The 25,926-nt window shown below is 43.0% G+C and overlaps 1 protein-coding gene across 5 annotated transcripts in view; it reads right to left on the bottom strand.

Annotated features, from left to right (window-relative positions):
• Positions 1 to 25,926, bottom strand: part of SEMA5B (semaphorin 5B) — a 281,838-nt gene that overhangs the window by 93,287 nt on the left and 162,625 nt on the right. For all 5 annotated transcript variants that reach the window (XM_056349625.1, XM_056349623.1, XM_056349624.1 and 2 more), the window contains one exon: positions 17,548 to 17,593. In XM_056349625.1, coding sequence (XP_056205600.1) covers positions 17,548 to 17,593 — 46 coding nt within the window. The remainder of the gene's footprint in view (positions 1 to 17,547; positions 17,594 to 25,926) is intronic.

Below are 25,926 nucleotides of genomic sequence, written 5' to 3' on the forward strand. Positions count from 1 at the left end.
CTATCGCTTTTAAGTATGCAAAAGCGTGCACAGGGCCAAATACAGATTGATAGTCTTAGTTAACTGGGACATTTGGCATGCTAGTAAAAAAGGACCTTAAAGCTCTTACCTGTAGCCGGTTTAGAATGAATGACAACATCCAGAACTGGAGAACAGTACAGGGGATGTTGGCGAAGGATGACTTACAGTGTTTCCTACTGCTGAAGATCAAAAGCATATAGAACCTGAGACAAGATTTTTAGCATACTGGGTAATTAACAGCCACAGTGGAATTTGGTTTCTTGCCATGTCACCTTCAGTTTATAGCTTATGACAACAAACATTTACTAAATGTACTGGAGATTACAGAGACATAAGTTTATATGATAAATCAATAAAATAGCTAAATAAAGAGGTTAACATACACTGAGTCAAAAACGATTAAAGAAAAATTCCACTGCAGTCACGTACGGGTCAGAAATATAATAAGCACAGCACAGCCAATGCACGTGGCAGTGCAGTTGATGCTGGCCAGGTGGGCACCACACAGCACTAATTCTCACCCCAGCAACACTGTCTGTTCTGTAAAGAACAGGTTTTGTTGTGGTTTGGTTTTTCTTCAGTTGCTACAAACAAGGTACAACAAGCTATTTCTAAGAAGCAAGCCAATGAACAGAGTCACAGCAATGGTTGCCCTTGATAAAGTGGAGGCAATTCTTCCTTTAAGGCTCCTCTACCGCCAAAAGATGTCCATCTCCACCCCTTTATGTTCTTTGGCAGAGTCGCCATTCAGAACTAAATCCCTCCTTCCTCTTTGTAGGCTCCACTGATGGATGTGACAAGACTTCTAAGCAGCCTCCTCTTACTGTTCTGCACAATAATTTCTGGAATAGGAGGTTCAAAACCCTTCCAGTGGACCAAGCCCATATTCAGTACAAAATCAATTTACCATGGCTATAGTCTCCTTTGTATTTCTGCATCAAGCAAGGCAATTTTACTCTCCCTCATTTTTCTGCTCTGGGTTTCCTTGCCATTGTGCCTCTTTGAAGCTCACTGCTATGTAGAGATGTTAAGGGTTCTCCACCAGACATTTTTTTAATGTTCCCTCCCCGCCTGCTTCTAAGACAAACTGGACAAATCCTGCACAGTCAACTGAGTGCATTTTTGCGCACCCACATTAATAGTTCAGCTATGAAAAGCAATCTTCCCACATATGCTTCAAACTGAAAATGTAATCACTGAAGCCCATGTGAAACCTCTGTGTATTATCAGCTTTCTGAAGCGGGCAAGTCTTGCATTCTTTATTCCTTTCCAGATTACATCATCGAATATGTGTGTTCAGCATTTATTTGTTTGCTTTGAGAAGGAGCTAAAATAAGTTTGAGGAAATGCCCAATTTGGATCTGATTCGCCTAGCAGTTAGGCTGAGATTCAGGAATTAAAATCACCACGTCTTGCAGTATTAAAGAGACTAATGAAGAACTCGTCATGACATTTTCACTGTTCTGTGCCTCTTGTTCTTCTTTAGGGAAATCACACCTATTGCATTAGGGGGAGCCTAATACTCTATCAGATGACAAACACTGCAATATATTCTCATTAAAATTGTGTAAGAGGTTGAACATGGTTTGAGTCCTGTCTTGGCTTGAAAAAAGGAGGCAGCGTGCAATTAAATGTGCGTGGTGATTCAATTTATCATATCAACATTCTTTTCTGGTTGTGCACTTAAGCTTGGTGTAGTACAACCAAAAGGGAAGACACTGGATTTTTTTAAAGTGAAAGATGCACTATTAAGACCAAACGAAAGCTTTGCCATTACTTTAATTAGCCACGGCCAGTTTTGTGCAAGCCAGAGAGAAGGCTGAAGACAGAGAGCCTGCCTGTACCACGGGAACTTAAACAAAGCCCAACTCTCCCCTCTGCTCTTCCCCATTTTAAAGTAATATTTTTTGAGCCTCAAGGATATGGGGAAAAAATTCTAAATCCTCAGCTAAAAAGGAATCTTTGCCTATTCAGTTCAGCAGATGTATGTCTGTATTTCCATTTGTTTCATATACCTAGAGAAAGGATCCAGACTGCTCTTCCTAGACAGCAGAATTTTGACGTGTGCTGTGGAAGCACATGGAATACTCAGTTGCGCTCTGCTAGGCATTTCTGCTTAAAGCTAAGTGGCAATTCTTGCCCCGTAGAGCCTGAATCCTAGTGTTAAGGTGAAAGACAACATGTGGCTGCAAAAGAGCAGCGAGATGACTGATATTTGACATCAGGGAGTACAGACGGTGCACAGGCAAGTGTCGTGCAAGCTTCCCCGGAGAGTTATCAGCAGCACACCCAGATTTTGACCTTTACACTCTATGGGATTTTGTGCTCAGCATCACAAACTGCCAGAAAGTGTCATTTCTGATAAATGACTAATAACCAGTAAGTAAGACCTTTCAGGTGTTACCAGGCTGGGTTGGAAGAGGAAGTCAGTGATGAAAGGTACCCCATGTTTCATAAAGCAGACTTCAGTATTATTATTTTTTTATTGTTGTATAGCTATGCTGTGCATTATATATTTGCTTTCCTCTACCAGGTGCCTAACACTGTTGATAAGCTAATTACAACCTTCTGCTTATTTCATGTCAAGCTTAACTCCACAGTCTGAGCCTAGCCTGCAGTTCTGGCATGTTTTTTCCTTAATCTAAGACCATCTGTGCTCCATCAGCAAGGAACACTTAAATACAGAGAAAGTGAAGAACCAACAATGTTGAATTCCCTGCACACTGCCCCCAACTCCTCTCCTCAGCATTTCCAATTAAGCGTGAAGCCAACATCCATCCAGTCCTAAATACTCTGGAAGCCTCTGAGCAGGCTATGGTTATCTACAGATGCAGCAACGCTTTTCAGTGGTCAGAGGGGAAATGACAAGCCAGAAAGGACCTGAATCTCTCCATTTTTTTACATCTTTACATCGAAAGCTACACATTTCAAATACCATCACATCACCAGCAATACATGCAGTAGCTGAGTACAGCACTTGATCAATGTAAATCAAATACTTGTCTCAGAGAAGCACAAGAAGTCAGTTTGGGAAAAAAGTGATGGTGATGATTTAACAAGAATCCAAAAGCTATTTCTTGAGTCTTATGTTTATTGCTGTAAAATGGAAGTTCATTACAGTTTAAATCAAAACCGGACTGCAGCATTAGGGAAGATGGCTCTCTGCCCCTCTCCTGTCCCACCACTGAAAGTTCAAGTGTTTCTAACCCCTGCTGTCCCCTAGCCACCCAGCCCAGCTGGACACAGTCCCTGCCTGCTGCTGCTGCAAGTGGCCAGAACCCCACTGCAGTGCATAGCCTCAATCCACCTTAGCTTCCTCCTAAGGCTGGGAAACAGATGCCTTCAGGCTCCCTGCTTGGTCTGTCATACAGTTTGCCTTGCTTCTGCCTCCTCTTTTCCAACACCAGACGTCAGCACCTGATGCCATAGCAAGCTCTGCCAAGCTTCATCTCAACAAGGAATTTATTTGCTCCTTCTCCTGCAAGGATGACTCTGATGCAGTGTCTTTTATTCCTTCCTCCCAGCTCCTCTGTTGTGCTCTCCAGTCTGCACTCTCCTGCCAACCCAGGATTTATTTTCCAATTTCTTGCAGTTTGAGTCCTGCCCTTACATTCCCCTTGCTACCTGGCTCTTCCCTCACATCCCCTCCAGCATGTTTGCATTCAACCTCTGCCAAGGTCAAAGATTCCACAAATGGGTTTTGAGAATATGCCTTATAATTAAGATGGGGGAATACAAAATGATTCTCCAACAGGATTAATACAGTATACTTCTTTGTGCTTCTTCTAACTCCTTTTTGTTTTTCAACGCTTTCATATTTATCTTGTATCAGAAAAAAAGTATCTTTTACCACCTCGATCTTAAATCTTCAGTAACTGATCTCACAGCAAAAGCTACTAAATTTGTAACAATTATATTAGCCACATACATTTTTTCTCCTGTCACTATGTTTACCACCATTATATTTATGAACTATTGATCATTCCTTTCTGTCCTATGCATCAAAATCCTCTCCTCTTAGGCAACTACAGTTTGTCTCTTAATGCTCCCAGGCTAACTTAAGAAATTTATTTTTTTTTTCATTCTTAATAAATCACCTCTTTGAGCAACCTTGTACCTGTTTCAGATGGCTGCAGCCCTGTTATTCCTTCTTCTTTACGTATAAGGAATTAAAACATTCTACTTCAAAAACTTCAAAATCATGATTGTCTCCTGTCTGAAGTGATTAATTAATAATTAAAATAACATATGGAATCTGATCTGCATTCTTGACACAAAAGTGTTTCCAATGAGGACGTTTTTTTATTTAACCCTCCCCCCAAAATACTTTCCAAGCTGGTTTTTTTGAAACAAATTTACAGAATTATTTGTATTTTAGGTATTTTTATCTGAAGCGATACATTTTTATTGTATTTTCCCCCTACCAGACCCCAACTACTCTGTTTTTACATTAAGAGGTTTTCATTTAAGAACTTTAGAAAAAAGTAGTGAAAAACGGGTCCATTTTAAACATGTGGACATACTGAAGTTACATAATTGCTTACCGAGAAAGCAGAGGCAAAGATAACAACTGCTTAACATTACATGTACTACAAATCAGAATATGACAACTTCGCAGACTCATGATTAAGACAAATTCCCTGTATTTACAAGTGTATATCATCATGTCTAATACTTCAGTCTTGAAGAGAAAGCCACATATTTCAAAGCACTTCAAAAGGACAAGTAATGTTATTTCAGCTTCACATGAGGAAAAAAGAAAAGCTCAGACTGAAGATGGCTGGAAACCACCTTACCTCCCCACAGCCATCTACAAGTGAGGCAGCTAGTCCATGCTATCCAAACTCTTCTTACAAAGAATGGAAATAAATACGTGATGTTTCTACATGTGTCCTTCCACTGACTCTCCATGTGCAGCCTCCCCAGTCTCAGAATAGATTAGTCTCTACACAGTCACACTACTGAGAAAAATGTATCAGATAGGTATAACCACGGTGTGGTAACACTTAAATAAAAAATACAAATAAAACACCCCAAAACATTTCAGTGACAGTAGAATACCTGCAAGATTGTTGCTCCTATTGACTGTTCAAGCTGTGGTAGCACCCAGCAACTCATTTATAACCCACAGCCACATCCCTCACCCTCTTCCACCCAGCCTTCCTCTCCCACTGCCTGCTCATTAGCAGGTAACTCACAGCAGTTGTTGCCTGACGTTGTTTAGCTGGAAGCTTGTTACTTCTACTGCAGCCCCGAAGAAAGGTTTCTGAGCCTCAAAACTTGCCATCTTTCTCCACAGGGCTGGAGAGGCCATAGGTACAGTCAAGGTTGTGCCTGTTTACTTGTTTGTCCTCTTTGCACATAGGTTGTGCTTTCCTTGAGCTTAGCCTGGGAAAGGTAAGAGAAGTCTTGGAGGCCAGAGCTCTTTGAGGCTCTCAAAGGATTCAGGGGCACTGTGCTTGCTATGCTGAGACAGGACCAATAACCTGTGGGAGCGATGAGCAAACTGTTCCTGTTTCTGCTCCCCAGCTCTGGGTCTCTGGTAACAGATGTGCAGGCCATGTTAGGGACTCTGCTGTGTAGCTCCAGGCTCCAATAATCCCCTCATATTAGTCACTCAGAACTGCTGCATTTAAAAGAAGCTGTAAAACACACATCAGCTAAACTGTTACTAACAGAGAAAAGTAGGTTTATTTATCTAGGGGGAAAAAATGCACACACTGACATGAAATGCATTTACTATAATTTTTTCTTTCCAAGAGCTCAATAGTTGGTTTTAAAGGAAACATGAGGTCATTCACAGGCCCTTTTAGAGAGATGCAAATCAATAAATGATGATTTTTTTTTTAATGCTTTCATTGTATACGACTGGATGCTATCAGGGTCAAAGTTAATCCTCTGCAGAGAGGTAGGGCAAGGGACGTGAATCATTTACATCTCCCATAAGCTCTGCTTTGAGAATAAAATGTAGATATTTGTCTGTATTCTCAATCTTAAAAAAACCCCAGCTGCTGCTTTTTTGCAGTAATTGGCCTCGATACTCCACTGCTCATCTTGTAAAATACAGTCCTTTGTGTTTCCAGGGATTTCTCTTACTTCTGACTTCCCAGCACATGCAATTCAGCTTCTGCACCAGGGATGGCTCAGGGTGCTGGGTCCCAGGTAGGAAGAACACTTCACTGAACACAGCCCTGAGAAGCAGCAAACCGCAGAGCTGGCCGCAGCAGGGTGCCAGGATCTCTCCCCAGGCTCCACCGATCAGCAGCTCACCACCTCCACAAACCTGGGCTTGCTGAAGGGGGGAGAGACTGTGGGAGGTATCACCTCCTCTCCAGGAGAGCACGAAACAGGAGCTGACTGCGTGAACCCCACACTCCGCATGTGAAACTCAATAGGTTGCTGTTGCCACATGACTGCTCTTAGCAAAGGTGCTGCATTAAGCATGTCCTACATTAGAGCCTTCACTAATGATTGCATCTCAGCACCCTAATTGGGACAGGAGCAACTAGGAAACACACTGAGTGCCTTGCAGTAAGCCAGCATTTGCAGCTAGAGAATAAACTTCTCCCATGTCTAAAAATATCCCACATCCCTAAAGTAATAATAAGAAAAAAGCAGCATATTTTCATATAAATCTCAGTTTATATAAATGTCAGTTTAGCTAAGGTGTAGCCTACAACAAGAGGCTGATTTGCCTCTCAGGAACATCTGCAGAGCTGGATTTGTTGACAGCAGCTGCAGATGAACGTGTGTGTCAGGGCACAGGACACCCAGGGTATAAGTACACACAGATCCCCAAAAGCCTCCTGGAGATGGTGGAGTGGGAAGCAGTCCACACAGAAATAGGGGTAAATGGGCAAACCAAAATACATTTTGCAAAGATACAGAAGCAACATTGGTGACAAGAAATGAGAAGTCCAAGGGATTTTTTTTTATTTTTTATTTTTTCCCTTCCCTTTCTAATGGATGTTTAATGATCCTACTGTAAGTTGCAAGGAATAAGAACATCAGTCTTCATTCCCTACACGTAAAATGCCCGACAGGATTTTATCAAATAAAGAGCCCAATATGCTACTGTTATCAGTAAGTGACTTCAGCAGCTAATTAAATTCTCAGTTTCTGAATCCTGCTCATAATGTTTGCTGATGAAGACCAAAACCCCTGTAGTAATTCTGGTTTTTAGGTGAGGTGAGGCAGGGAAGGAGGGAATGACAACTAACAAATTACCCAGGAAAGCGGGCTAGCAATCCACAGCTGACACTCATCACACAAGCCTCACTTCACTGTCTGAGCGTAACAGGGAAGTTCCCCTCCAGATGTAAATCAGCTCCATGGCCTTCACTGACTCCAAGGAGGCTGCCCTGCTTAATGCAAGTATGAATCCAGACAGGTATAGCTCCTGAACCTCCTGTATGTGCTATAGAGGCCTATGTATATGATCCTCCTTGTATGGGTACATAAATATGTATATATAGGTAAAAATACATATTGGAATATATATATCTGAGAATTTCCTTTACCATACCTCAATGCTCACTCACCTCGGAGGGCAATTAAATCGATCATAACTAGGCAGTGCACTCCAAGCCAGTTTAGCAAATCTATGAATGCACATACTGAAATGTATTCTCACTTGGTAGAGCGTGCAGCATGTTCTTAAATCAGTCAAGTCTCAAAGGAAAACAGGCATTTATTTAAAGCTAAACCTGGGCTTAAAAGCTTTGCTGGCTGTAAATGGGCCTCTGAGTTGGGTTCTCTTAGACAGAGAGGATGGTGTATTCAGAAATCACTCAACACTATGGAGTGTGAGAAGAGATTTGCTTTCTCTGCTCTCTGAACTTTAGCTGATGAGTAACATCAGCACAAGGTTGGTTCCCAACAGCATATGCTGTAGCCTATTAAAGAGTACAGTTCCCTGCAGCGAGGAGCTGAAGTGTGGCCTTCAGACATGCCTACCTCCTGTCTGACATGCCTTGTTTTCTTCCCCTGTCTCCCATTCCAGGTAGAAATTTCTCTTTTAGATTCTGGGAAGGGAGATCTGCACCTGAAAGTCACAATCTAGCCCCTGATCAGTCATTTTTAGGAAAGATGTATTCAGGGAGTAGATTTTATTTGGGAACCTGAAACCATAAGATTAAAAAGCTGAATTTGCCAGAAAGTTTGTTCAGCCAATATAAGCTTTATTATGGAATAGCTTTAAACCTCTAGGCTGAGAGTGAGAGGTTTTAGGTGCAGCTTTGGAAGGTGATTTATGAATAGATTTATATGTTAATCTGTTAATAAAAAAAGTAGCGTACTGATAAAATATGTGACAATCATAACTCAGCTATGAGCCACATATTAAAGACTGCATCTGCTCTAGTAGAGGTTTTGATTATGTTTTTAAATGAGGGAACTGCATTGGCCTAAAAATAAAAAAATAAGTGCTTTATCTAGAAATATGCACCATATAATTCAAAGATGTATCTGGGAATCTGCAAAAAACCAAATAATAAACTTCTTTTAAGAAAACTACTTCTGGAAAGTGAAGCTTATTCCTAAATATTTCAAAATGGAGTTCCTGTCAGGCAGCTCAGCGGTACATAGAGATAGGCAAAGTATTCTCACTCTTTCCCAAAATTACTTCCCAAACTGGATTTTAAATTGGATGATAATCTTGACACTCCAACTAGATTGAAGAAATAAATATCTTCAGCAAAGTTAGGTCAGCTTCTGAGCACCCAAGGGTTTGTGCTGCATATCAATGCCTAGTTTCCTCATGATTTTTGAAAGGAAATTTTGAAAAATGGGAATGGCTCTGGCTCAAGGATATTTCTGCAAGTAAATCTGAAATACAATACTTTTACCTCTTTTTATTGACAAAACTCACAGCACTTTATAAAGGAGTGCTATATCCCTATTTCACACGCGAGCAAACACCAGGCAGATAAACCCAGCAGATTAACTTTCCCTCAGGCGCCTGCAGGCAGAGCCAGCAGTACAAATTCGGGCCCTCCAAGCCCCATCTGGTGCCTATCCAGCATCTCTTGGGGATGTAAGATTTATCTATTATTTGTACGTTTTCTGATGAGCACCAGGGCTTTGGGAACATATTCTGAATCCTTAATATTTCCCAGTGAAGTATTTTCATCAGGAAAGATTACTTGAGTGACAATTTGTGCTGCAAACTGTATTACTTCACTGCTCCCTGTTGGTTTTGTTTATCATATATTATCCAACTATACGGACAAAACCCAAGTTAAACTCTGCCACCTCTCCTCACACTTCTATACACTTGCAGAGCATATTTTTCATCAGCACACATAAATGTGGCACTACTGAGCCCTAAATAAGTAGAAAATAATGCATTTAATGCTCGGTTTGATTCAAAGTGCAAAATATGAAACCTGTTCCATTTGTTGCTATGTGACATATTGAGGACTGATAGGCAAGTTTTATTAACTATACTTTGTTGATACGTACTGTTGATTTACCAGTGATTACGCCACAGAGTTAAAAGATGCCTCCAGGGAGCAGCAGGGAAGGAAGTGTGTCTTTAGGAGCAGCTGTGCAGTTTAAGAGCTTCACTTCTGTAGCAGGAATGTCTCTGCTACTTGGATTGAGGGAAGAAAGACTGGACTAACCGTGCTTACTGGAGATGCACCGGATACATAGCTGCAGTTCATCTGCTACAGGACTATACAGAAACATTTTTTCCCTATTTCAGGTTTAAAAAAATGCCCATTGCAAAGCCCCACAATATCAGCAGAAAGAAATTGATTTCAATAAGCTTCAGATCAAGTCTTAAGAGCTGATGCTGCCTAAGCACGATGTTAACTTCAAGCTTGGGTTCAAATTTTATGCCACCAGTAGGACTGAGAAGTTCAAGTTTTGCCCTAATGACTTGGTAAGATCCTCCAAAAGCCCACATGAATACAGGTACCTTTATTTAAAAATTTGGAGCAAATTTTGAAAAACAAATAAAGTCATGTGTTTTGTAGCATTTTCGTGTTTTGCAGTGGGGTAATGATAGATCTGCAATTGGAGACCTAGATCCTGGCAGCCCATGCGGTACTGGACACCGTGTAACTCCACAGGCAATCCTACCAAATTCAGGGTTATGACTATCAAAGAACTAACATGCTCTGTCTCTGAACTTAGCCCTCACTTAATTTTTGTCCTCAGGAAAAAATATTATATTATTAACTAAAGCATATCTTAATCTCAAAATTTTTGTCTTCTTTAACAGATGAAATAACATAATGTCTCCCAAATAGTTTTGCAATAGCCAAACCCATTTTTTCTTTCCTATTCTGCTAAAATACAGTTTGTTTTTAAGAAAGGGAACACATACAGACTCTTGAAGTATTTTAAGTACTATTAACCTATATAACTGGTGTGCATACAAACCTCACAGGGTTGCTTAGAAAGTTTTTCACAAGAGATCTTCCATTAAAACAAATAATTGAAATCAAAACATTTTATGAAATTCTAACATTTTCTAGTAAACTTACCAGATGAGAGTCCAGGAGGGAACCTTGGATCCAGGGGCAAAGTTTTTGTCACAAACATAAAGGAAAGGAAAAAAGATGCCCCAAACAAACCAGGTCAATCGCTTGAGATGAGAAAAATGCACATTCAAATCCTCTCTCTTGATGCTTCGAAAATAACTTGACCCAGAATATTTGCATCCCAAAGTAACCATGGGTCTATCACCTTCTATTTCAAATTTTACAAAGACACCAAAAAGTCTTGTTTTCATCTCAGCACAAAAAGGATGGAAATATTGTCATCTCAAAAAGGTTGGAAAAATAATTTCCCACTCAATTCAATTGAGAACAATAAGTTCCAGGTAAAAATCAGTGTGAACAGGGGGTAGGCACTGGGATTTATGAAATGCCTGCCAAGTAGCCTGCTTTTAACGCACACCAGAGAACAGCTTTCCTTGCTATGAAGTCCTAATCAGCATCATGCCTTTTTAAAAATTTGCTCAAAGGCTTATGTTTTTAAAATGACCCTTCCACCTACTCTATTAATTACAAACTCCAGTATAAAAGTGACTTTTCTGTGGCCTGAATGTGAAAACTGCAGATTAGGAGCTAAACTTGTTTCAGACCCATGCATAAATTAAACAGTATGTGCACCCAGTGCACATAATTTAAAAAATGTGTTCTATAAAATGTCTAATAGAATCATAGAGTCATTTAGGTTGAAAAAGAACTTTGAGGTCGTCAAGTCCAACTGTTAACCCAGGATTGCCATGTCCACCACTAAACTGTGCCTTTAAGCACCGCACCTCTACATTTTTTAAACATCCCCAGGGATGGTGATTCTACCTTCTCCCTGGGAAGCCTGTTCCAATGCTTGACCACACTTTCAGTGAAGAAATTTTTCCTAATCTCCAATCTAAACCTTCCCTGGTACAACTTAAGGCTGTTTCTTGTTATCTGGGAGAAGAGACCAACACCCACCTTGCTACAGCCTCCTTTCAGGCAATTTTAGAGAGCAATAAGATCCACCTGAATCTCCTGCAGGCTAAACAACCCCAGTTCCCTCAGCTGCTCCTCATAAGACTTGTGCTCCAGACCCTTCCCCAGCTCCGTTGCCCATCTCTGGACACGCTCCAGCACCTCCATGTCCCTGTTGTAGCGAGGGGCCCAAAACTGAACCCAGGATTCAAGGTGGGGCCTCACCAGTGCCCAGTACAGGGGGACAATCACTGCCCTGGCCCTGCTGGCCACACTGTTTCAGATACAAGCCAGGATGCTGTTGGCCACCTTGGCCACCTGGGCACACTGCTGGCTCACGTCCAGCCGGCTGTCGACCAGCACCCCCAGGCCCTTTTCCTCCAGGCACTCCCAGCCCCCTGCCCCAGCCCGTAGTGCTGCAGGGGGTTGCTGTGACCCACGGGCAGGACCCGGCACTGAGCCCTGTTGAACCTCATACAACTGACCTGGGCCCATCGGTCCAGCCTGTCCCGATCCTCTGCAGAGCCTCCTGCCCTCTGCACATCAACACCCCCCAGCCTGGTGTCACCTGCAAACTGACCGAGGGAGCACTCGATCCCCTTGCCCAGATCATCGATGAAGACATTAACCAGGACCGGCCCCACCACTGAGCCCTGGGCAGCACCACGTGTGCCCGGCCACCAGCGGGATGTGACTCCATTCCCCACCACCCTGGGCTCGGCCGCCCAGCCAGCTTTAACCCAGCACAGAGCACCCCCGCCCAAGCCAGGAGCAGCCAGTTTCCCCAGGTGAATGCTGTGGGAGATGGTGTCACAGGCTTTACTAAGGTCCAGGTAGGCAACATCCACAGCCTTTCCCTCATCCACTAGGCAGGTCACCTTGTCATAGGTGGAGATCAAGGTTCATCAAGCAGGACGTGCCTTTCATAAACCCATGCTGGCTGGGCCTGATCCCCTGGTGTTGTCCTGTATGTGCCATGTGATGCGCTCAGGATGATCTGCTCCATAACCTTCCCTGGCACCGAGGTCAGGGTGACAGGTCTGTAGTTCCCTGGATCCTCCTTCCTGCTCTTCTTGTAGGTGAGCATCTCATTGTCTAGCCTGCAGTCTACTGGGACCTCCCCAGTGAGGCAGGACTGATGATAAATGATGGAGAGTGGCTCAGTGACCACTTCCACCAGCTCCCTCAGCACCCTTGGGTGGATCCATCTGGCCCCATAAACGTGTGCATGTCTAAGTGGAGCAGCAGGTCACTGACCATTTCCTCCTGTGCTGTGGGGACTTCATTCTGCTCCTCCTCATCCCTGTCTTCCAGCTCAGGGGGCTGAGTACCCTGAGGGCAACCAATCTTTTTATGAAAGGCTGAGGCAAAGGCAGCATTAAGTACCTCAGTGTTCTCCTCATCCTCTGTGGCAAAGTTCCCCCCTGCATCCAATAAAGGACGGAGATTATGCTTGGCCCTCCTTTTGTTTCTAATGTGTTTGTAAAAACATTTTTTGTTTTCTTTTATAGCAGTGACAAGCTTGAGTTCTAGCTGCGCTTTTGCCTCTCTAATCTTCACCCTGCATAGCTTTGCAACGTCCTTATAGCCCTCCACTGGTGTCTGCCCATTCTTCCAGTCGTGCTAAATTCTCCTTTTCTCCGCAAGTTCCAGCCAAAGTCTCTGCTCAGCCAGGACAGTCTTCTCCCCCGCCAGCTTGTCTTTTGGCACATGGGGATGGCCTGCTCCTGCACCTTTAAGACTACCTTCTTGAATAATGTCCAGCCTCCCTGGACCCCTTGGCCCTTCAGAACTATCTCCCAAGGGACTATGTCCACCAGGCTCTTAAACAGGACAAAGTCAGCCCTCCAGAAATCCAAGGCAGCGGTTCTGTTGACCCACCTCCTTGCTTTTCCAAGAATAAGAAAGTCTATCATCTCATGATTGCTACACCCAAGACGTCCTCCAACCATCACATGACCCACCAGTCCTTCCCTGCTTGTAAAGAGCAGGTTGAACGGGGCATCTCCTCTGGTTGGCTCACTGTGTCAGTAATTTATCTTCCACAAACCCCAGGAACCTCCAAGACCATTTCCTACCCACTGTGTTGTATTCCCAGTGGACATCTGGTAAGTTGAAGTCCCCCATGAGAACAAGGACTAGTGATCTTGATACCTCTCCCATTTGCTTTTAGAATATTTCTTCTGCCTCTTCATCATGGTCGGGCAGTCTATAACAGACTCCCACGAGGATATCCACCTTGTTGACTCTCCCCCTGATTCTAACCCATAAACACAACCCTGTCATCACCATCATTCATCTCTGGGCCTGACATACAGGGCTACCCCACTGCCTCTCCTTCCTTGTCTATCCCTTCTGAAGAGTTTGTAGCCATCCATTGCAGCACTCCAGTCACGTAAGTTACCCCACCATGATACTTAGAGCTTACAATGCATACTAGAGGACCATTTAAAGACAGAGATGAAACATGTTTCAGGTATTTTGTTTAAAAGAGGTGCTAAAACATTTATGGAAGAATATCCATTTTAAAACTATGTTTCTTGACTGCTGCAGGAATTTGAATGCTACATGCCAAAGTTTCCAAAATTAACAAGTGCTTTTGGATACACCACCTGGGACATCTCAAGATGCTGATTTTCAGAAATTCTTTAACAAAGTGTCTTGATTTTGGCAAGAAAGACAGGTGGACAAAATCACAGGTGACCCCCAAAATACCTTACCCTTAATTTCCTTCTGGATATTGACATTCAGCCAAAAACATTTCTCACCCCCCCCAAAAAAAAAAAAAATAACCACCACCAAAGCTTCTTATGCAACCAAAACTCATTTGGTGAAAGGTTTCTCAGGTCCCAGATGGAATTTCTGAAACATTTCAGAAACAGAGAAAGGAAGAAAAAAATCTCAGAGAACTTAAAACATTTTGTTCTGCTGGGTAGGAAACTAACTTGTTCTGCTTCAGTTTCTGCTCCTAGTTCTCATGTAGAAGCTCAGCACTACAGTCTTGGAGAAACAACCTCAGCAGAATCAACAGAAAAATCAAAGTGAGAAAAAAACTGCAGCCCATGATAGAGCAGCTGAGAGCTAAGAAAGGGAAAGAAATGATGCCTTTATAATATGGTCCAACAGCTGACATACTAAAATCTACCTCTCTTCCTCACCTTCCCTGAAATCTCAACTGTTCTACAGGGTAATGCGATCTTTTTACACACCTCTTTTCTAGTAATTTGCCCATATAATGGTAAATTTTGTATTTTAGCCTACTGCAATTCCAAGACAGTAACTTCCTCTCCAGACTACATGGAGTGGCTACATGATACTTCAGAGTGTTCTTTGCTGTAGAGATTACAAAATTAAGTTTACACTAATGGCAATCCAACACAGATTTAGGAGCAAATCCGTAACTTTAGTTTCTGGAACTGAAGATTTCTAAAATGTATTTTCAGGAGTGACAGTTTCACAAAACGATCCTTGAAGCTGATGGAGAACTGTTCCTCGTTTTAATTGATTTTTCATTGGGCTTGAATAAAAGGCCTCCACAGTCATTCAACAGGTATAAGGAAAAAGCACAGTGTTTAAAGTCTGGGAGCTAAAACCTTTCTAAAATCAGAGAGTAACAACATGCTTAACACTGACTTTGTAAACATGCAATATTCATAAAGGGGATTATAATCCAGAAAAAGAAGAATTTATTCCCATTGGAAAGGAATGAATAAAGTAACGCTGCGATGAAAAACATTATGGCCTGCTCAATGGCAGGAAAGATTAATTTTCTGGTTAAAACCAGATAATTGTCAGGAAAACATGCATTAGGTAGAGTGAGCTAGTCAGTCTACCCGTTACAGAATGAGAGACTAAAGTACTGAATTTGCTGTGCTCGTACCAGTGGCACAGTGATATTGCTCCTGCGAGATGCTGTTGCCACCCTTGCTGAAAGGACAATTAAGAGCCATCTCCTTCACAGAACACCCTGGCCTCCTCTCCTTTCCATGACAACTGTGGGGCTGAAATGCGCTCTTGCCTTTTCCGACAGAGACAGTGCAGCCTAAGGAAACAGCTAATTGCACAAGAACACTCAGTGTAAAACAGCTTTAAATTCCAGTTAACCCTGCCGTAGAGAGGTATATACCTCACGCTGCCAGGCTTTGCCCCGCAACCAGCACATCCTGCTGTCTCTGTAGATTGTGCTTCTTGTGTTTCTGCCCTCGCCTCATGGAAGCACAAATGCAAGGGAGCAGACATCTGTCAGCACACTCTTGCACCTTGAAGCAGATTTAGCACCACTGGCAACTTGAAGAGTAAGTCCCATGAGCAGAAATAAACCTGAAGAGTAAGTCCCATGAGCAGAAATAAACAAGACCACAGTCTCAAGATGAATAGCTACCCCTGAATCAGGCCTGACAAGATCCACACTGTATTTTATTTACAAGCAAAGAGGAGATACAAACCAACACAAATTAGCACAAATTACTTCCTAAACTGCACTCTCACCCCCTATAGAACTAACTGGAAATTCCTTGCATTTCTTGTCTCAGCTTCTCATCTGATCTTTAAAATGGTGCACAGCAAAGGGAAGGTGGGAGGGGGTGCCGCTAAGCCACATCATGTGCTTTATGGAAACAAGCCAAGCAGCTACTTAGGCAACCATTAGGTCGGGAAACAATCGCTTCCATCATTCCCAACACGTGTGTCAACATAATTCCATGCTCTCTTTGTCATGCAAAAAGTCTTGGCAAAGTGACCGGATACACCCAGAAAGCAGGAGCAAACTAAGCTCATTATGTTAACCGGAGATCCCACAGCATCCTCCAGTGCCATAGAAGGAGACTTCCCATGTTCCGCAGTGTAGGAAAGGGAACTCACTGCACTGAAAAGGCCCAAGCCAAGCCTGACTTCAGCAGTGTATAAGGGAGATTCACAATTGGGTTTTGTGGGAGGGGATCCCTTGTCTGACAAGCACAAGAGGCTGAGTCAGGCACTGTGATAACAGGCATTGCAGAAGGTATGACACCTCGCATAACTACAGAGACTTCCCTCTCCCGTGTGCTCGCTGGAAGCCTTCCAGCCATGCTAATACAGCTCTGCAAAGGGAAACTACTGCCAAATGGGAGTATCAGCTTCTCTAACTCTTTATTGTTGTCATTGGTAACTCCAGACTTTGTTTTCCTTTTAAAGGACGATTCAATGCATTTTACAACCATTAAACATCTTTTCTTCTCTCCAGCTATACTTGTAACTCTTTCTAACAGCAAAAGGCTTGTGCACATCAGAATGGCTACACTAATGGCTTCTTTACGTGGTCAGGTACAGGAGGAAGGCCCTTCAGGCTGCCTGAAAAATGCTGAATACATCTTTGGTGCTCTAGCAACTGTAGAAGATGGTAAATATCCCACAGCGTAAGTTTTATTTATTTAATGACAAGCAGTTGGGGTTTTCACCAATCTTTGCTGCATCTTTCAATTCCATATTCAGTGCAGTGGGAGGAAAGTCCTCATCCTGCTGGGTATTTGCAAGCCCTTTCAAACTTCAGCTGCTTTGCCTCCATTCTGCCATGGGTAACATACATTTTTCAACCCATTTTGCCTCTTGAATGCTTTCAAGTCTAGTCCTAGGTTTAGCAACGCATTCAGCAAAACAGCTCCCTCAGCCATCCATGTTCACAAAGGCCAACAATGGCTAAAAATGAGGATGGACACGAATAGTAAAAGCTTCTCCTACATGTTGCTGACATCTCCTCTAATGAAAGCCATGGATTTCTAATGATTGTTGTGTTTAAGCCTATATCAGTCACACTACATGCTTTGTTCCTTAAGATGCCGTATTTTTGGCAGATCCCATTACCACCCAAACACTCAAGAATCAAGAGTAGAGAGCGCTGTCCAAATGGGCAAGAGTAAGAAAAGCCCTTCCCCCAGCGTTATCGTTGGAGTGGGAATAAGCATCTGATTCTGACTTCATCTTCTCCCTGCTCCATCACTCAGGGCAAATTTACACTATACAGCCTTCTGAAAATATGCATCAAATATTACAGAACATTCATTAGCAGGTCAAATAAAACAAAAAGAGTAAAAAGTGAACATACCTGAATAAGAGAAATGTTGTGTAGACTAAGTCTGAAGAGGTAGTTCCTGCATGAACAAGCAGAGAAATTACAAACTGTTAGGCTACCAACGAAGGAAAAGAAAAGTTATAAAAGCAAGTCATAGTTTTTGGTCATTCATTTCTAGGACCAACAAGTTTTGCTTGGACTCGTCTCCACAGAATGTGAAAATAGATACATGCCCCTTCTTCATCAGTGTCTTAGTGAACCTTGTAACAAAGTTCCAAGCACGTCTGGAATAAAATATTCCAGAACCCGTAAGAACCACAATGAAATCTCAACAACACAGGGGCTGTTTGAAAACCCTCAAAGGGCTTTAGTTGAAATCCTGTATGGGCTGCACGCATGTTTTTCTCTGCATTCTGAGAAAACTGGGGTTGGACAGAATCCAGCTGGAGCAAATCTGACTTCTGTAGTATGCTCCTCCTATGTCCTTGTGGGCACTCCCATTCAGGGCTTTGTGGAAAAGAAGAGGACAGATACTTCTCAGCAGAATCTCTCTGCACAGAAAACCAGCAGGGAAGTCAAAGCAGTGACTGCAGCTACTCCCAATCCTTCTGTCATCACAGCTCCACAGGCAAAGTGAGGGAATTCTAGACAGAAGTCACTGCAGGATGACATACCACACATCAGCAGAGCTCCAGTAACACTCCTTCTGCCTGTTCATATCCCATCACAAATAGGAGGGAACACACATTTGCATAAACATGTATTGTCGAGGCTTAGTTAACAGGATTTATCTCACATTTTTGCTTGCTAAGACAATGCAGTTACGAGGAATCAGCTGACATATTAAGCCATATGGACTTGATTGTGTGCTTGAGGGTCTGGGCCACATCTTACTTCGTATTTTTGCATCCCACCTGTCAGGGATTCTAAAGAACTGTGATCCTTTTCCAGTATCCCTGTCATCACTGTCTCCCAGAGAAGATACATTTATAACAGGTGAACTGTGTTTTTGGAGGTAGCTTAGTTTAAATAGTAAAAAGTGTAGCTTTGATGATACAGCTTTATTTGCTCAAGAAGTTCCAGTATACAGACATTCCCCTACCTAGTAAAAATGTAGAGTTCCAGTCTTAGGTCAGTGAAATCAGATAAGTGAGTGGAAAGCTGCTATAGTGATGAGAAGGTCCTTCAGGACTCTTCTGAAGAGCCTTGTTTAGGGTCTGTAGTCAGCAGCAAACTCTGCCCAAGCCAAGAAAGTAATTCAAACTTCGATATATGAGAGATTCGTATTGGGTCACAATGACTACTACAAGGCTTGAGCAACTTTTCCTTCTTCTGTTATCTCTCACTTGTATATCACCTAAGTCATAATCATAGAGTTGCCTGTATATCAAAAGGTCTCAACTGCTGCTGTTTGTCAGTAAAGGATGGGAGCAGGGATAATAGGGAACTCAGGAAGTCAAAATCCTGGTACCGAATCATCAGTGTAGCTCTGATTTGCACCATCCTATTCTACACTGCGACTGGTTGCCCAGAGAAGAATGGGACCCATTAGCAACATCTGAACAAAATATATCAGTAATTATTATACCTCCTCTAAGTACACAGAGAAGTGTGCACACACACACACATACACACACACACACACCCGTGTGCAAACACACACACACAAATAAAAAATCTCCATCTTCTTTCCCAGTCCTATCATGGGACATCCAGCAGTTCTTTTGTACAGTCTGAAACCCTATTCTGCCTCAAATGGCTGCACACTTTCCCAGGGAATTTGTTATTAACTCTTTAGCATCAGTTACAGACTTAAATATTATGTCCTGCAGGTGCATGCAGCAGACCAGAGGCACTAAGCTTACACACAGCTAAAATTTCAAAATTGAGATAAATACTCACCCAGTGACTGATCTGACAGCTCCCTTGGAAAAGCAAATGCTACTCTCACCAAAATATTGATGCAACCCCAGGACATGAGATATCATGGAATAAACCTTCTCCTGGAGAAGTTAAGCATGTCACTGGCCTCCAATCTTACAACACCCTAAGGAGAAAGTTCTCCAAACTAGGGACTTGAAGTTGCTATCCTGATGCTAAGCATGCTATTTAAATGCATTGATTTTGGAAGTCCTATAATGCAGATTTCAGCTCCTTGTTTTAGTCTTGTAAAAAGCTGGACAGTTTGACTGAGTAATAAATTTTAATATCAGGGTTTTTTTTCCCCGATAGCACTGCAGAGCAAATTCAACCAAAGTATCTTTAATGGAAGAGATTTATCTAAAGGACACACCTTTCGTTGCACTCAGCTAAAACAGATGCAGACAGGAATAGTGTCCCTTTAAATAAAGCCAGCCTCTGTCCCCTCAGTAGCACCTGGACAAAGCACCAGTGGTGAGATCTCTCAGGTGGCTGAGACCTAAACCGGGCAGGAACGTAGTACTAATGTGAATAGCACAATGACCTTCCAAAGGCTTCATACTCACCTCAGCTCTCTAAGTCTGACCTTGTGGCTTTCTTACAGGAAGGAGGGTTTCCCTACATTTTTCATCAGCTTACCTCACCTGGTGTCTGCACAGCCACTGGCAGTTTCATTTTGGTTTTTTGATCTTTCTCACATCTCATCAGCAGTAATACAAACACCGGCAGGCAGACCAGGCATCAGAGGCACCTTCAGGCTCCAGTTGACCTGCCCAGCTAGAACTAACTAATCCTTAATTAGTAACATGCTCTTTTAACCATACTTGTTCTGTAAAACTATACCAGGAGTAAAAAACCAAGTGGAAAGACCTGCTGAATAACATAGTGCCATTTTTATGAATTGCATTTTAACCGCAGTTTCAGTCCAAGAATGAGCAAGGCTTCTGAATGACAGGTGTGGTTTATTGTACCTAGAATTGTCCCATTTGTGTCCTTTTTTCTTCTCGTGTTCGAAGTTATGTCTGTTTAATACCTTGCTGAACTATAATTTAAAGCAGCTGAAAGAGCAGGATTAAGAAATGTATGAGAACGCTGAGATCTCTGCACAAATGGATGAGGTCTCTTTTTGGTCTTTTTCTTTCTTTCTTTTTTTTTCTTCCATTTTGTCTTGTAAGTGAATGTTGGCTAATTCCTTTCTCTCTTAAATTAAACCCAGCTGGACTAGGCCAGAAGAGGAACTGTCCGATGCAACCAGATATTCTAATAACCTTCTCCTGTACAAAAAGCTAGTGCACAAACCTGGAGGCATAGGACAACCATCTTTCTCACTTTCTGTCCTAAAAGGTCACACGACTTCACTCCATGGTATTTAAACAGGAGCTTTGTTTCATCCCAGAGCTGGCTGCACTTCAGCCATCTCCAGAGCAAGTGACTACTATCCTTTAAGTACTCTGGGACAAATGGTATTATACACATTAAAAGGTGTCTCAAACTGCTAATTATTATTACTACTAACCTTATTATTCATGAACACCAGTGCATTTCTGAAAACGCCCATGTTAAACAGTAATGCCTGAAGTCTCAGCCAAGACGGCGGTTTTGTTGTGTTGAGACACAGAGTGGGTTAGTGGTGGTTCCTCTGGAGACCGATGCACAGCAGATGCCTATTTAAACAACCTGAGGGTGAATCCTCTGTCCCCTCTGATTGCAGGGGGATACTATGCACCAGCTCAGATATATGAAGTTAGCTGCTGTACAGACCCTCCTGCTCTATGCAACCAGTCTTGAAGAATTTGCCATCTAAATACATACAGAAAAGTGAAAAATATGCATCATTCTAATTTAAATTTAAAGCACAAGATTGAGCAACTCAGCCAACATCACTGAGCATATCTGCAGCACAGTCAGGAGCTGATCTCCAGGCCCATTAATCTACGCCCTAGCTAGGAGAATAACTTGCCCCCGAAGTTGGGGCACAGCACGTAAACCAGTGCTGAAGTGCCGTTTACACTCATGGCAATCGGGTAGATGTAAAATTACTTTCCTGAACTGGGCTGTCTATGCTAGTCTGTGTATGAATAGAGCCAAGCTGCAGTATAAATCCTGTAAATGAAAGTACTTGTTAATTGGCTTCATAATTTGTATTTGGCTGCCTTGTAAAATGATTAAGTACTCCCTGTGCCTGGTACGACAAAACATACCAGAACAGCAGAAGAGCAGCCGAGATGTGTTTCAAGAAAAGGTGGAAGGATATACCCACTTAAACCTGCTCGCCATGACATTCTCAAGTCAAAGCTGCTTATTAAGTGTTTATTTCACATAGCCAAGCGCACCTTGGATGAACTTTGTAGCACGGTGCCCATGCACTTGTTTATCATTGCCTGGCCTTGACACAATTTACAGGAAAACGAAGTATTTCCTCTACAATGCCACTGAGCAACAGAGCTACAAGATAAATTAAGCCTTTCCAATGGGAAGCCACATAACAAGAGTGCTTGAATAATAGCAGACACCCTTCCTCTTAGGAGTTCTGAAATTATAAGGGTTGCAACATGCTTCAGACACTCACTCAGGCCTCTTTTTCAGGTCCTCTTTTCAGGCACTACATCTGTCAGCATGGTGCTGGCTAATTAAAAGGTACTTGCTCCTAATTAAAAGCGACCATGCTCTTCAGTTCTGCTGTGGTAGATCAGGAGGAACATCCATGCAGTTGCTGGACTGAACAAGTGTAAATGAAAGGCTACTGTAGCTTCAGATTCTTTTTTCTATTTTAAGTAGTGAGGTTTGTTCACATTTTCCAACTATGTCCCCCTCCACACACACCAAGCAGGTAAGATACTTCTCTGTGCTTCAGAACAACCCCCGCTGGCAAATGGGGAGCCACGAGATCCCTAATGCTGCCCACCACAGAATCTCTCAGGACTTTGACATGATCACAGAGACCAACAACACGCTGCCTTATCTCAGCTGGTCTGTATCACTATAAGACATGTATAACTGCTTGCATGTTGCTATTTGCTTGCACCTTATAGTAGATGTAAGAAGCTCACCCCTCCCTCATTACAGGGCAGGCTACCTCAAGCCCCCTCTCCCTGTATGCAGATAACTACCCTGCAAGTAGAAACTAAGCCAACAGAAGCTGATAATAATGTTTGATCATGCAAAAAAAACCCAAACCCCCCCAAAAACCCCACACCAGTCATCAAAACAACACATTTAGGGAAAGCTGAAGAGAACTGAGTGAAGAGGCTCTCTCCCTTTTGGGGGCTGTTGTTGCACTGAAACAGCCATCCAACATAGCCCAGGTGAGGCACTGGAGATTCAAGTAAGCTCAGGTGCTCTGGGAAGGCATTCCTTGTGCTCGTAGAATAGAATAGAGATTATTTCAGTTGGAAGGGACCTGCAATGATCACCTAGTCCAGCTGCCTGACCAATTCAGGGCTGACCAGAAGTTAACGCACGTTGTTAAGGGCATTGCCCAAATGCCTTAAACACCGACAGGCTTGGGGCATCGACCACCCCTCTGGGAAGTCTGCTTCTGTGTTTGATCACCATCTTGGTAAAGAAATGCTTCCTAATGTCCAGTCTAAACCTCCCCTGGCGCAGCTTTGAACCATTCCCGTGTGTCCTGTCACTGGATCCCAGGGAGAAGAGATCAGCACCAACCTCTCCACTTCCCCGCCTCAGGGGGGACTGTGCTACAATCAGGAGCCAGGTCTGCCAAGAGGGACTTGCAACTGTCACAGCAGAGATAATAAGAAAAATAATTAACAGAACAGAGTCCTTTGGGCGATACAAAACAAGACACAGAATTATGCATGTGACAAACCTAATGCTCCCTTCTGGCACTCCTGGAAGCCACATTCTGGGGCTGAGCCTTGGGCTAGGAGCCAGCAACTCCTGTCAGCACTTCCTATCTTTGCTCCTGGAGGCCTTAGATATACTTTGTACTTCCACAGTACATGACAAACACAGCTTAGTCATGCTTCACAACTCCCTGGGAGCTGGTTAGTATCATTCCTCCCTTATAGTAATGGAGAAAATGAGCCAGAGAAAGGTTAAATGACCTTCTCCAAAGCACACAGCAAGTCAGTGATGGAATTGAGATCAGACCCCAGGGCTCTTGGCTACCAAATCTCATGCTAGATTAACACACAGCGCCTCTATGCAGGTCCAGCTGTGGCTGAACTTTTCAAATGGTTACCCACATTTCTGAGCTAGCCAACCATCCCAAGAAACCCAGATCCTGAAGGATGATTCTGGCCTTTGCTCTTACGAGGAGTTAATTACATGCCTGCTCCGGAGTGTGATGTGATGATCTGTTTGCAAATGCTACTCCAGTGATTCATTTGAAGGGCCAGGAATACACATACTGCAGAAAAGGTGGAGAGCCAGCACCTCCTTTAAAAGCTGGATACTTACTCACCAGTAATTTTGTTCCTATTGAAGAAAAATTTGTCCGGTACATCATTCTTCCTTAAAAATCAATAGATGTTCAACAGAGAACCATACTAAATGGCATGCAGTAATATGATGCAGTTGCTGTATGAGCAATTGCTTTTCCCAAAGCCACATTTCTCAGTGATAAATCCAGCCAGTGCTAGAGGAGCATCCTCTTAGAAGAGGCTCCTCATGCAAGCAGGTTATCATTCTGATTAAGCTGCTTCCAAATTAAGCCAGGGTCCCAGCTACTGTGTTTGGGTTGCTACTGATGCTCACTTAGTACTTCTCAGTGGAAACAAGGATGAAAAGCAAATCCTCTGCATTTCAGCCAATGGAGAACTACCATCAGCTTTAATAGCACAGGGTGCATAGCAAAGATCTGCTCAGGCTTGATGCTGTAAACTTGGTGCCAGCTCTATGAAAAGTCAAAAAAGGCAGATGCTTATAGCACAGCAAAGCTGTGGCACTCTTGGACTATACCAATATTCAGAAATCTAGATGGATGGCTGCTGCTGTGAACGGTAGAAGCAGGAATCAGACCCTGAATTAACAGCTCTATCCCCTCTTCCATCAGCTTGCAAGAGGAGCAGCAAGCTGGCTCTGGTGTCTCTGGCCCTTCTTTTTCCCCAGGGCAGGAAAGGCAACACCTTGCTCCAGTGTGATCCCACCTCCTTGGGAATGACAGTGTTTGCTGTGCTCCTAAGATACCTTGAATCAGCTAGTTTTGGGGGGTAGCCATATGCATACACTTCAGAAAACGGGGAGTGGGATTTTTTTGTAATATTGTTTGAACGTATTTATAAAATGTGGGCCAATTTCTTTTTTTTGTTGTTTTGTTTTGTTACATTTCCCTCCCTCTTTTTCAATAGGTGAGTTTCTTCAAAACCTTAGAGATGGAAACTGAGTCAAATTGTCAAAACTCATGTGTGAGTTTGTTCCTGTTTTCCTGGAAGAGTGAGTCCATCTCTCAGACCACCAGATATTACCTCACATACCACCTCCAGTCTCTCTTGACATGCAGCTGACAGCTATTTTCTCTCCTTCTCATCCAGCTGGTAGTCACAGAGCACTTACAGCTCCTTGTTATGGCCCTGAGTCACATGGGGACCTTTGATCTCCTATTTGTTCCTCACTTTCAGTTGTGCTTTCAATAAGTCATACTGTAAAACTCCTCTTCTTCTGATGCACCGATTATTGTTCAGATATTCCCTAGCAGCCCCTCCACCTGCCTACTTGGGCTGATAAACATGCTCAGTTCTGTCAGGCTTTCCTCAAACTCTGGATGAGTTCAACATGACTGGTATGCAAATACTGATAGAGTAGGCTGGTGAGCTGAAGTTATTGCCAGCCAATCCCTTCTCTTTGCTGTGGTTTTTATGCCCCTGCAGTGGCACAGAACAGTAGGCTTAGCACCTAAACATCTGGATATAAAGTGATATGCAAGTCACCGTGGTAAGCCCTGCCATATAAAACTGATGTATCACCAACTTAACCAGAGCAAGAGAGAGTATTTTCAGTAATGTAAAAGGAAACTGCTCTGCAGCCCCACTCTGTGATGCTGTAAAACACATTAGGTCCAAGCCTCGAGGGCTTTTGCCAAAATATCCAGACCTTGTGTTTTCTTGCACCCCACTCTCTGAAATACAATTTTCAAACTTAATTATTCTCAGCATGTTACTAAAGCAAGTAAGCCTCGCATGGGTGGCTGCTTTTGTGATAGGGTATCACCAATTTTCATTTTATCTGGAATATGAGATATTTTTCAGGCCTACAATTCGCTGTGTCAGGATGCTTCCTATCCACCTGCACTGCGCCAGGATCGCCTTTCACACAGCACTGGCTGCGCAGGCACCAGCCATGAGTCAGCAGCTGCCTGGTTTCTCTGATGATGGGCAAAAACCCACGGGCTCCCGCACCGGAGAGGTCATTTGCAGACATGTGGATGGTACTGCCTTGCAGGAGACTTGAAGGACCAACTACTTTCTCAGCCAACAAAGATGACAGACCAGAGACTGCCATTGCCTCACCCTCTTCTCCATGTAGAACACC

The sequence above is a fragment of the Falco biarmicus genome, chromosome 8, assembly GCF_023638135.1.
Source record: "Falco biarmicus isolate bFalBia1 chromosome 8, bFalBia1.pri, whole genome shotgun sequence".
NCBI lineage: Eukaryota > Metazoa > Chordata > Aves > Falconiformes > Falconidae > Falco > Falco biarmicus.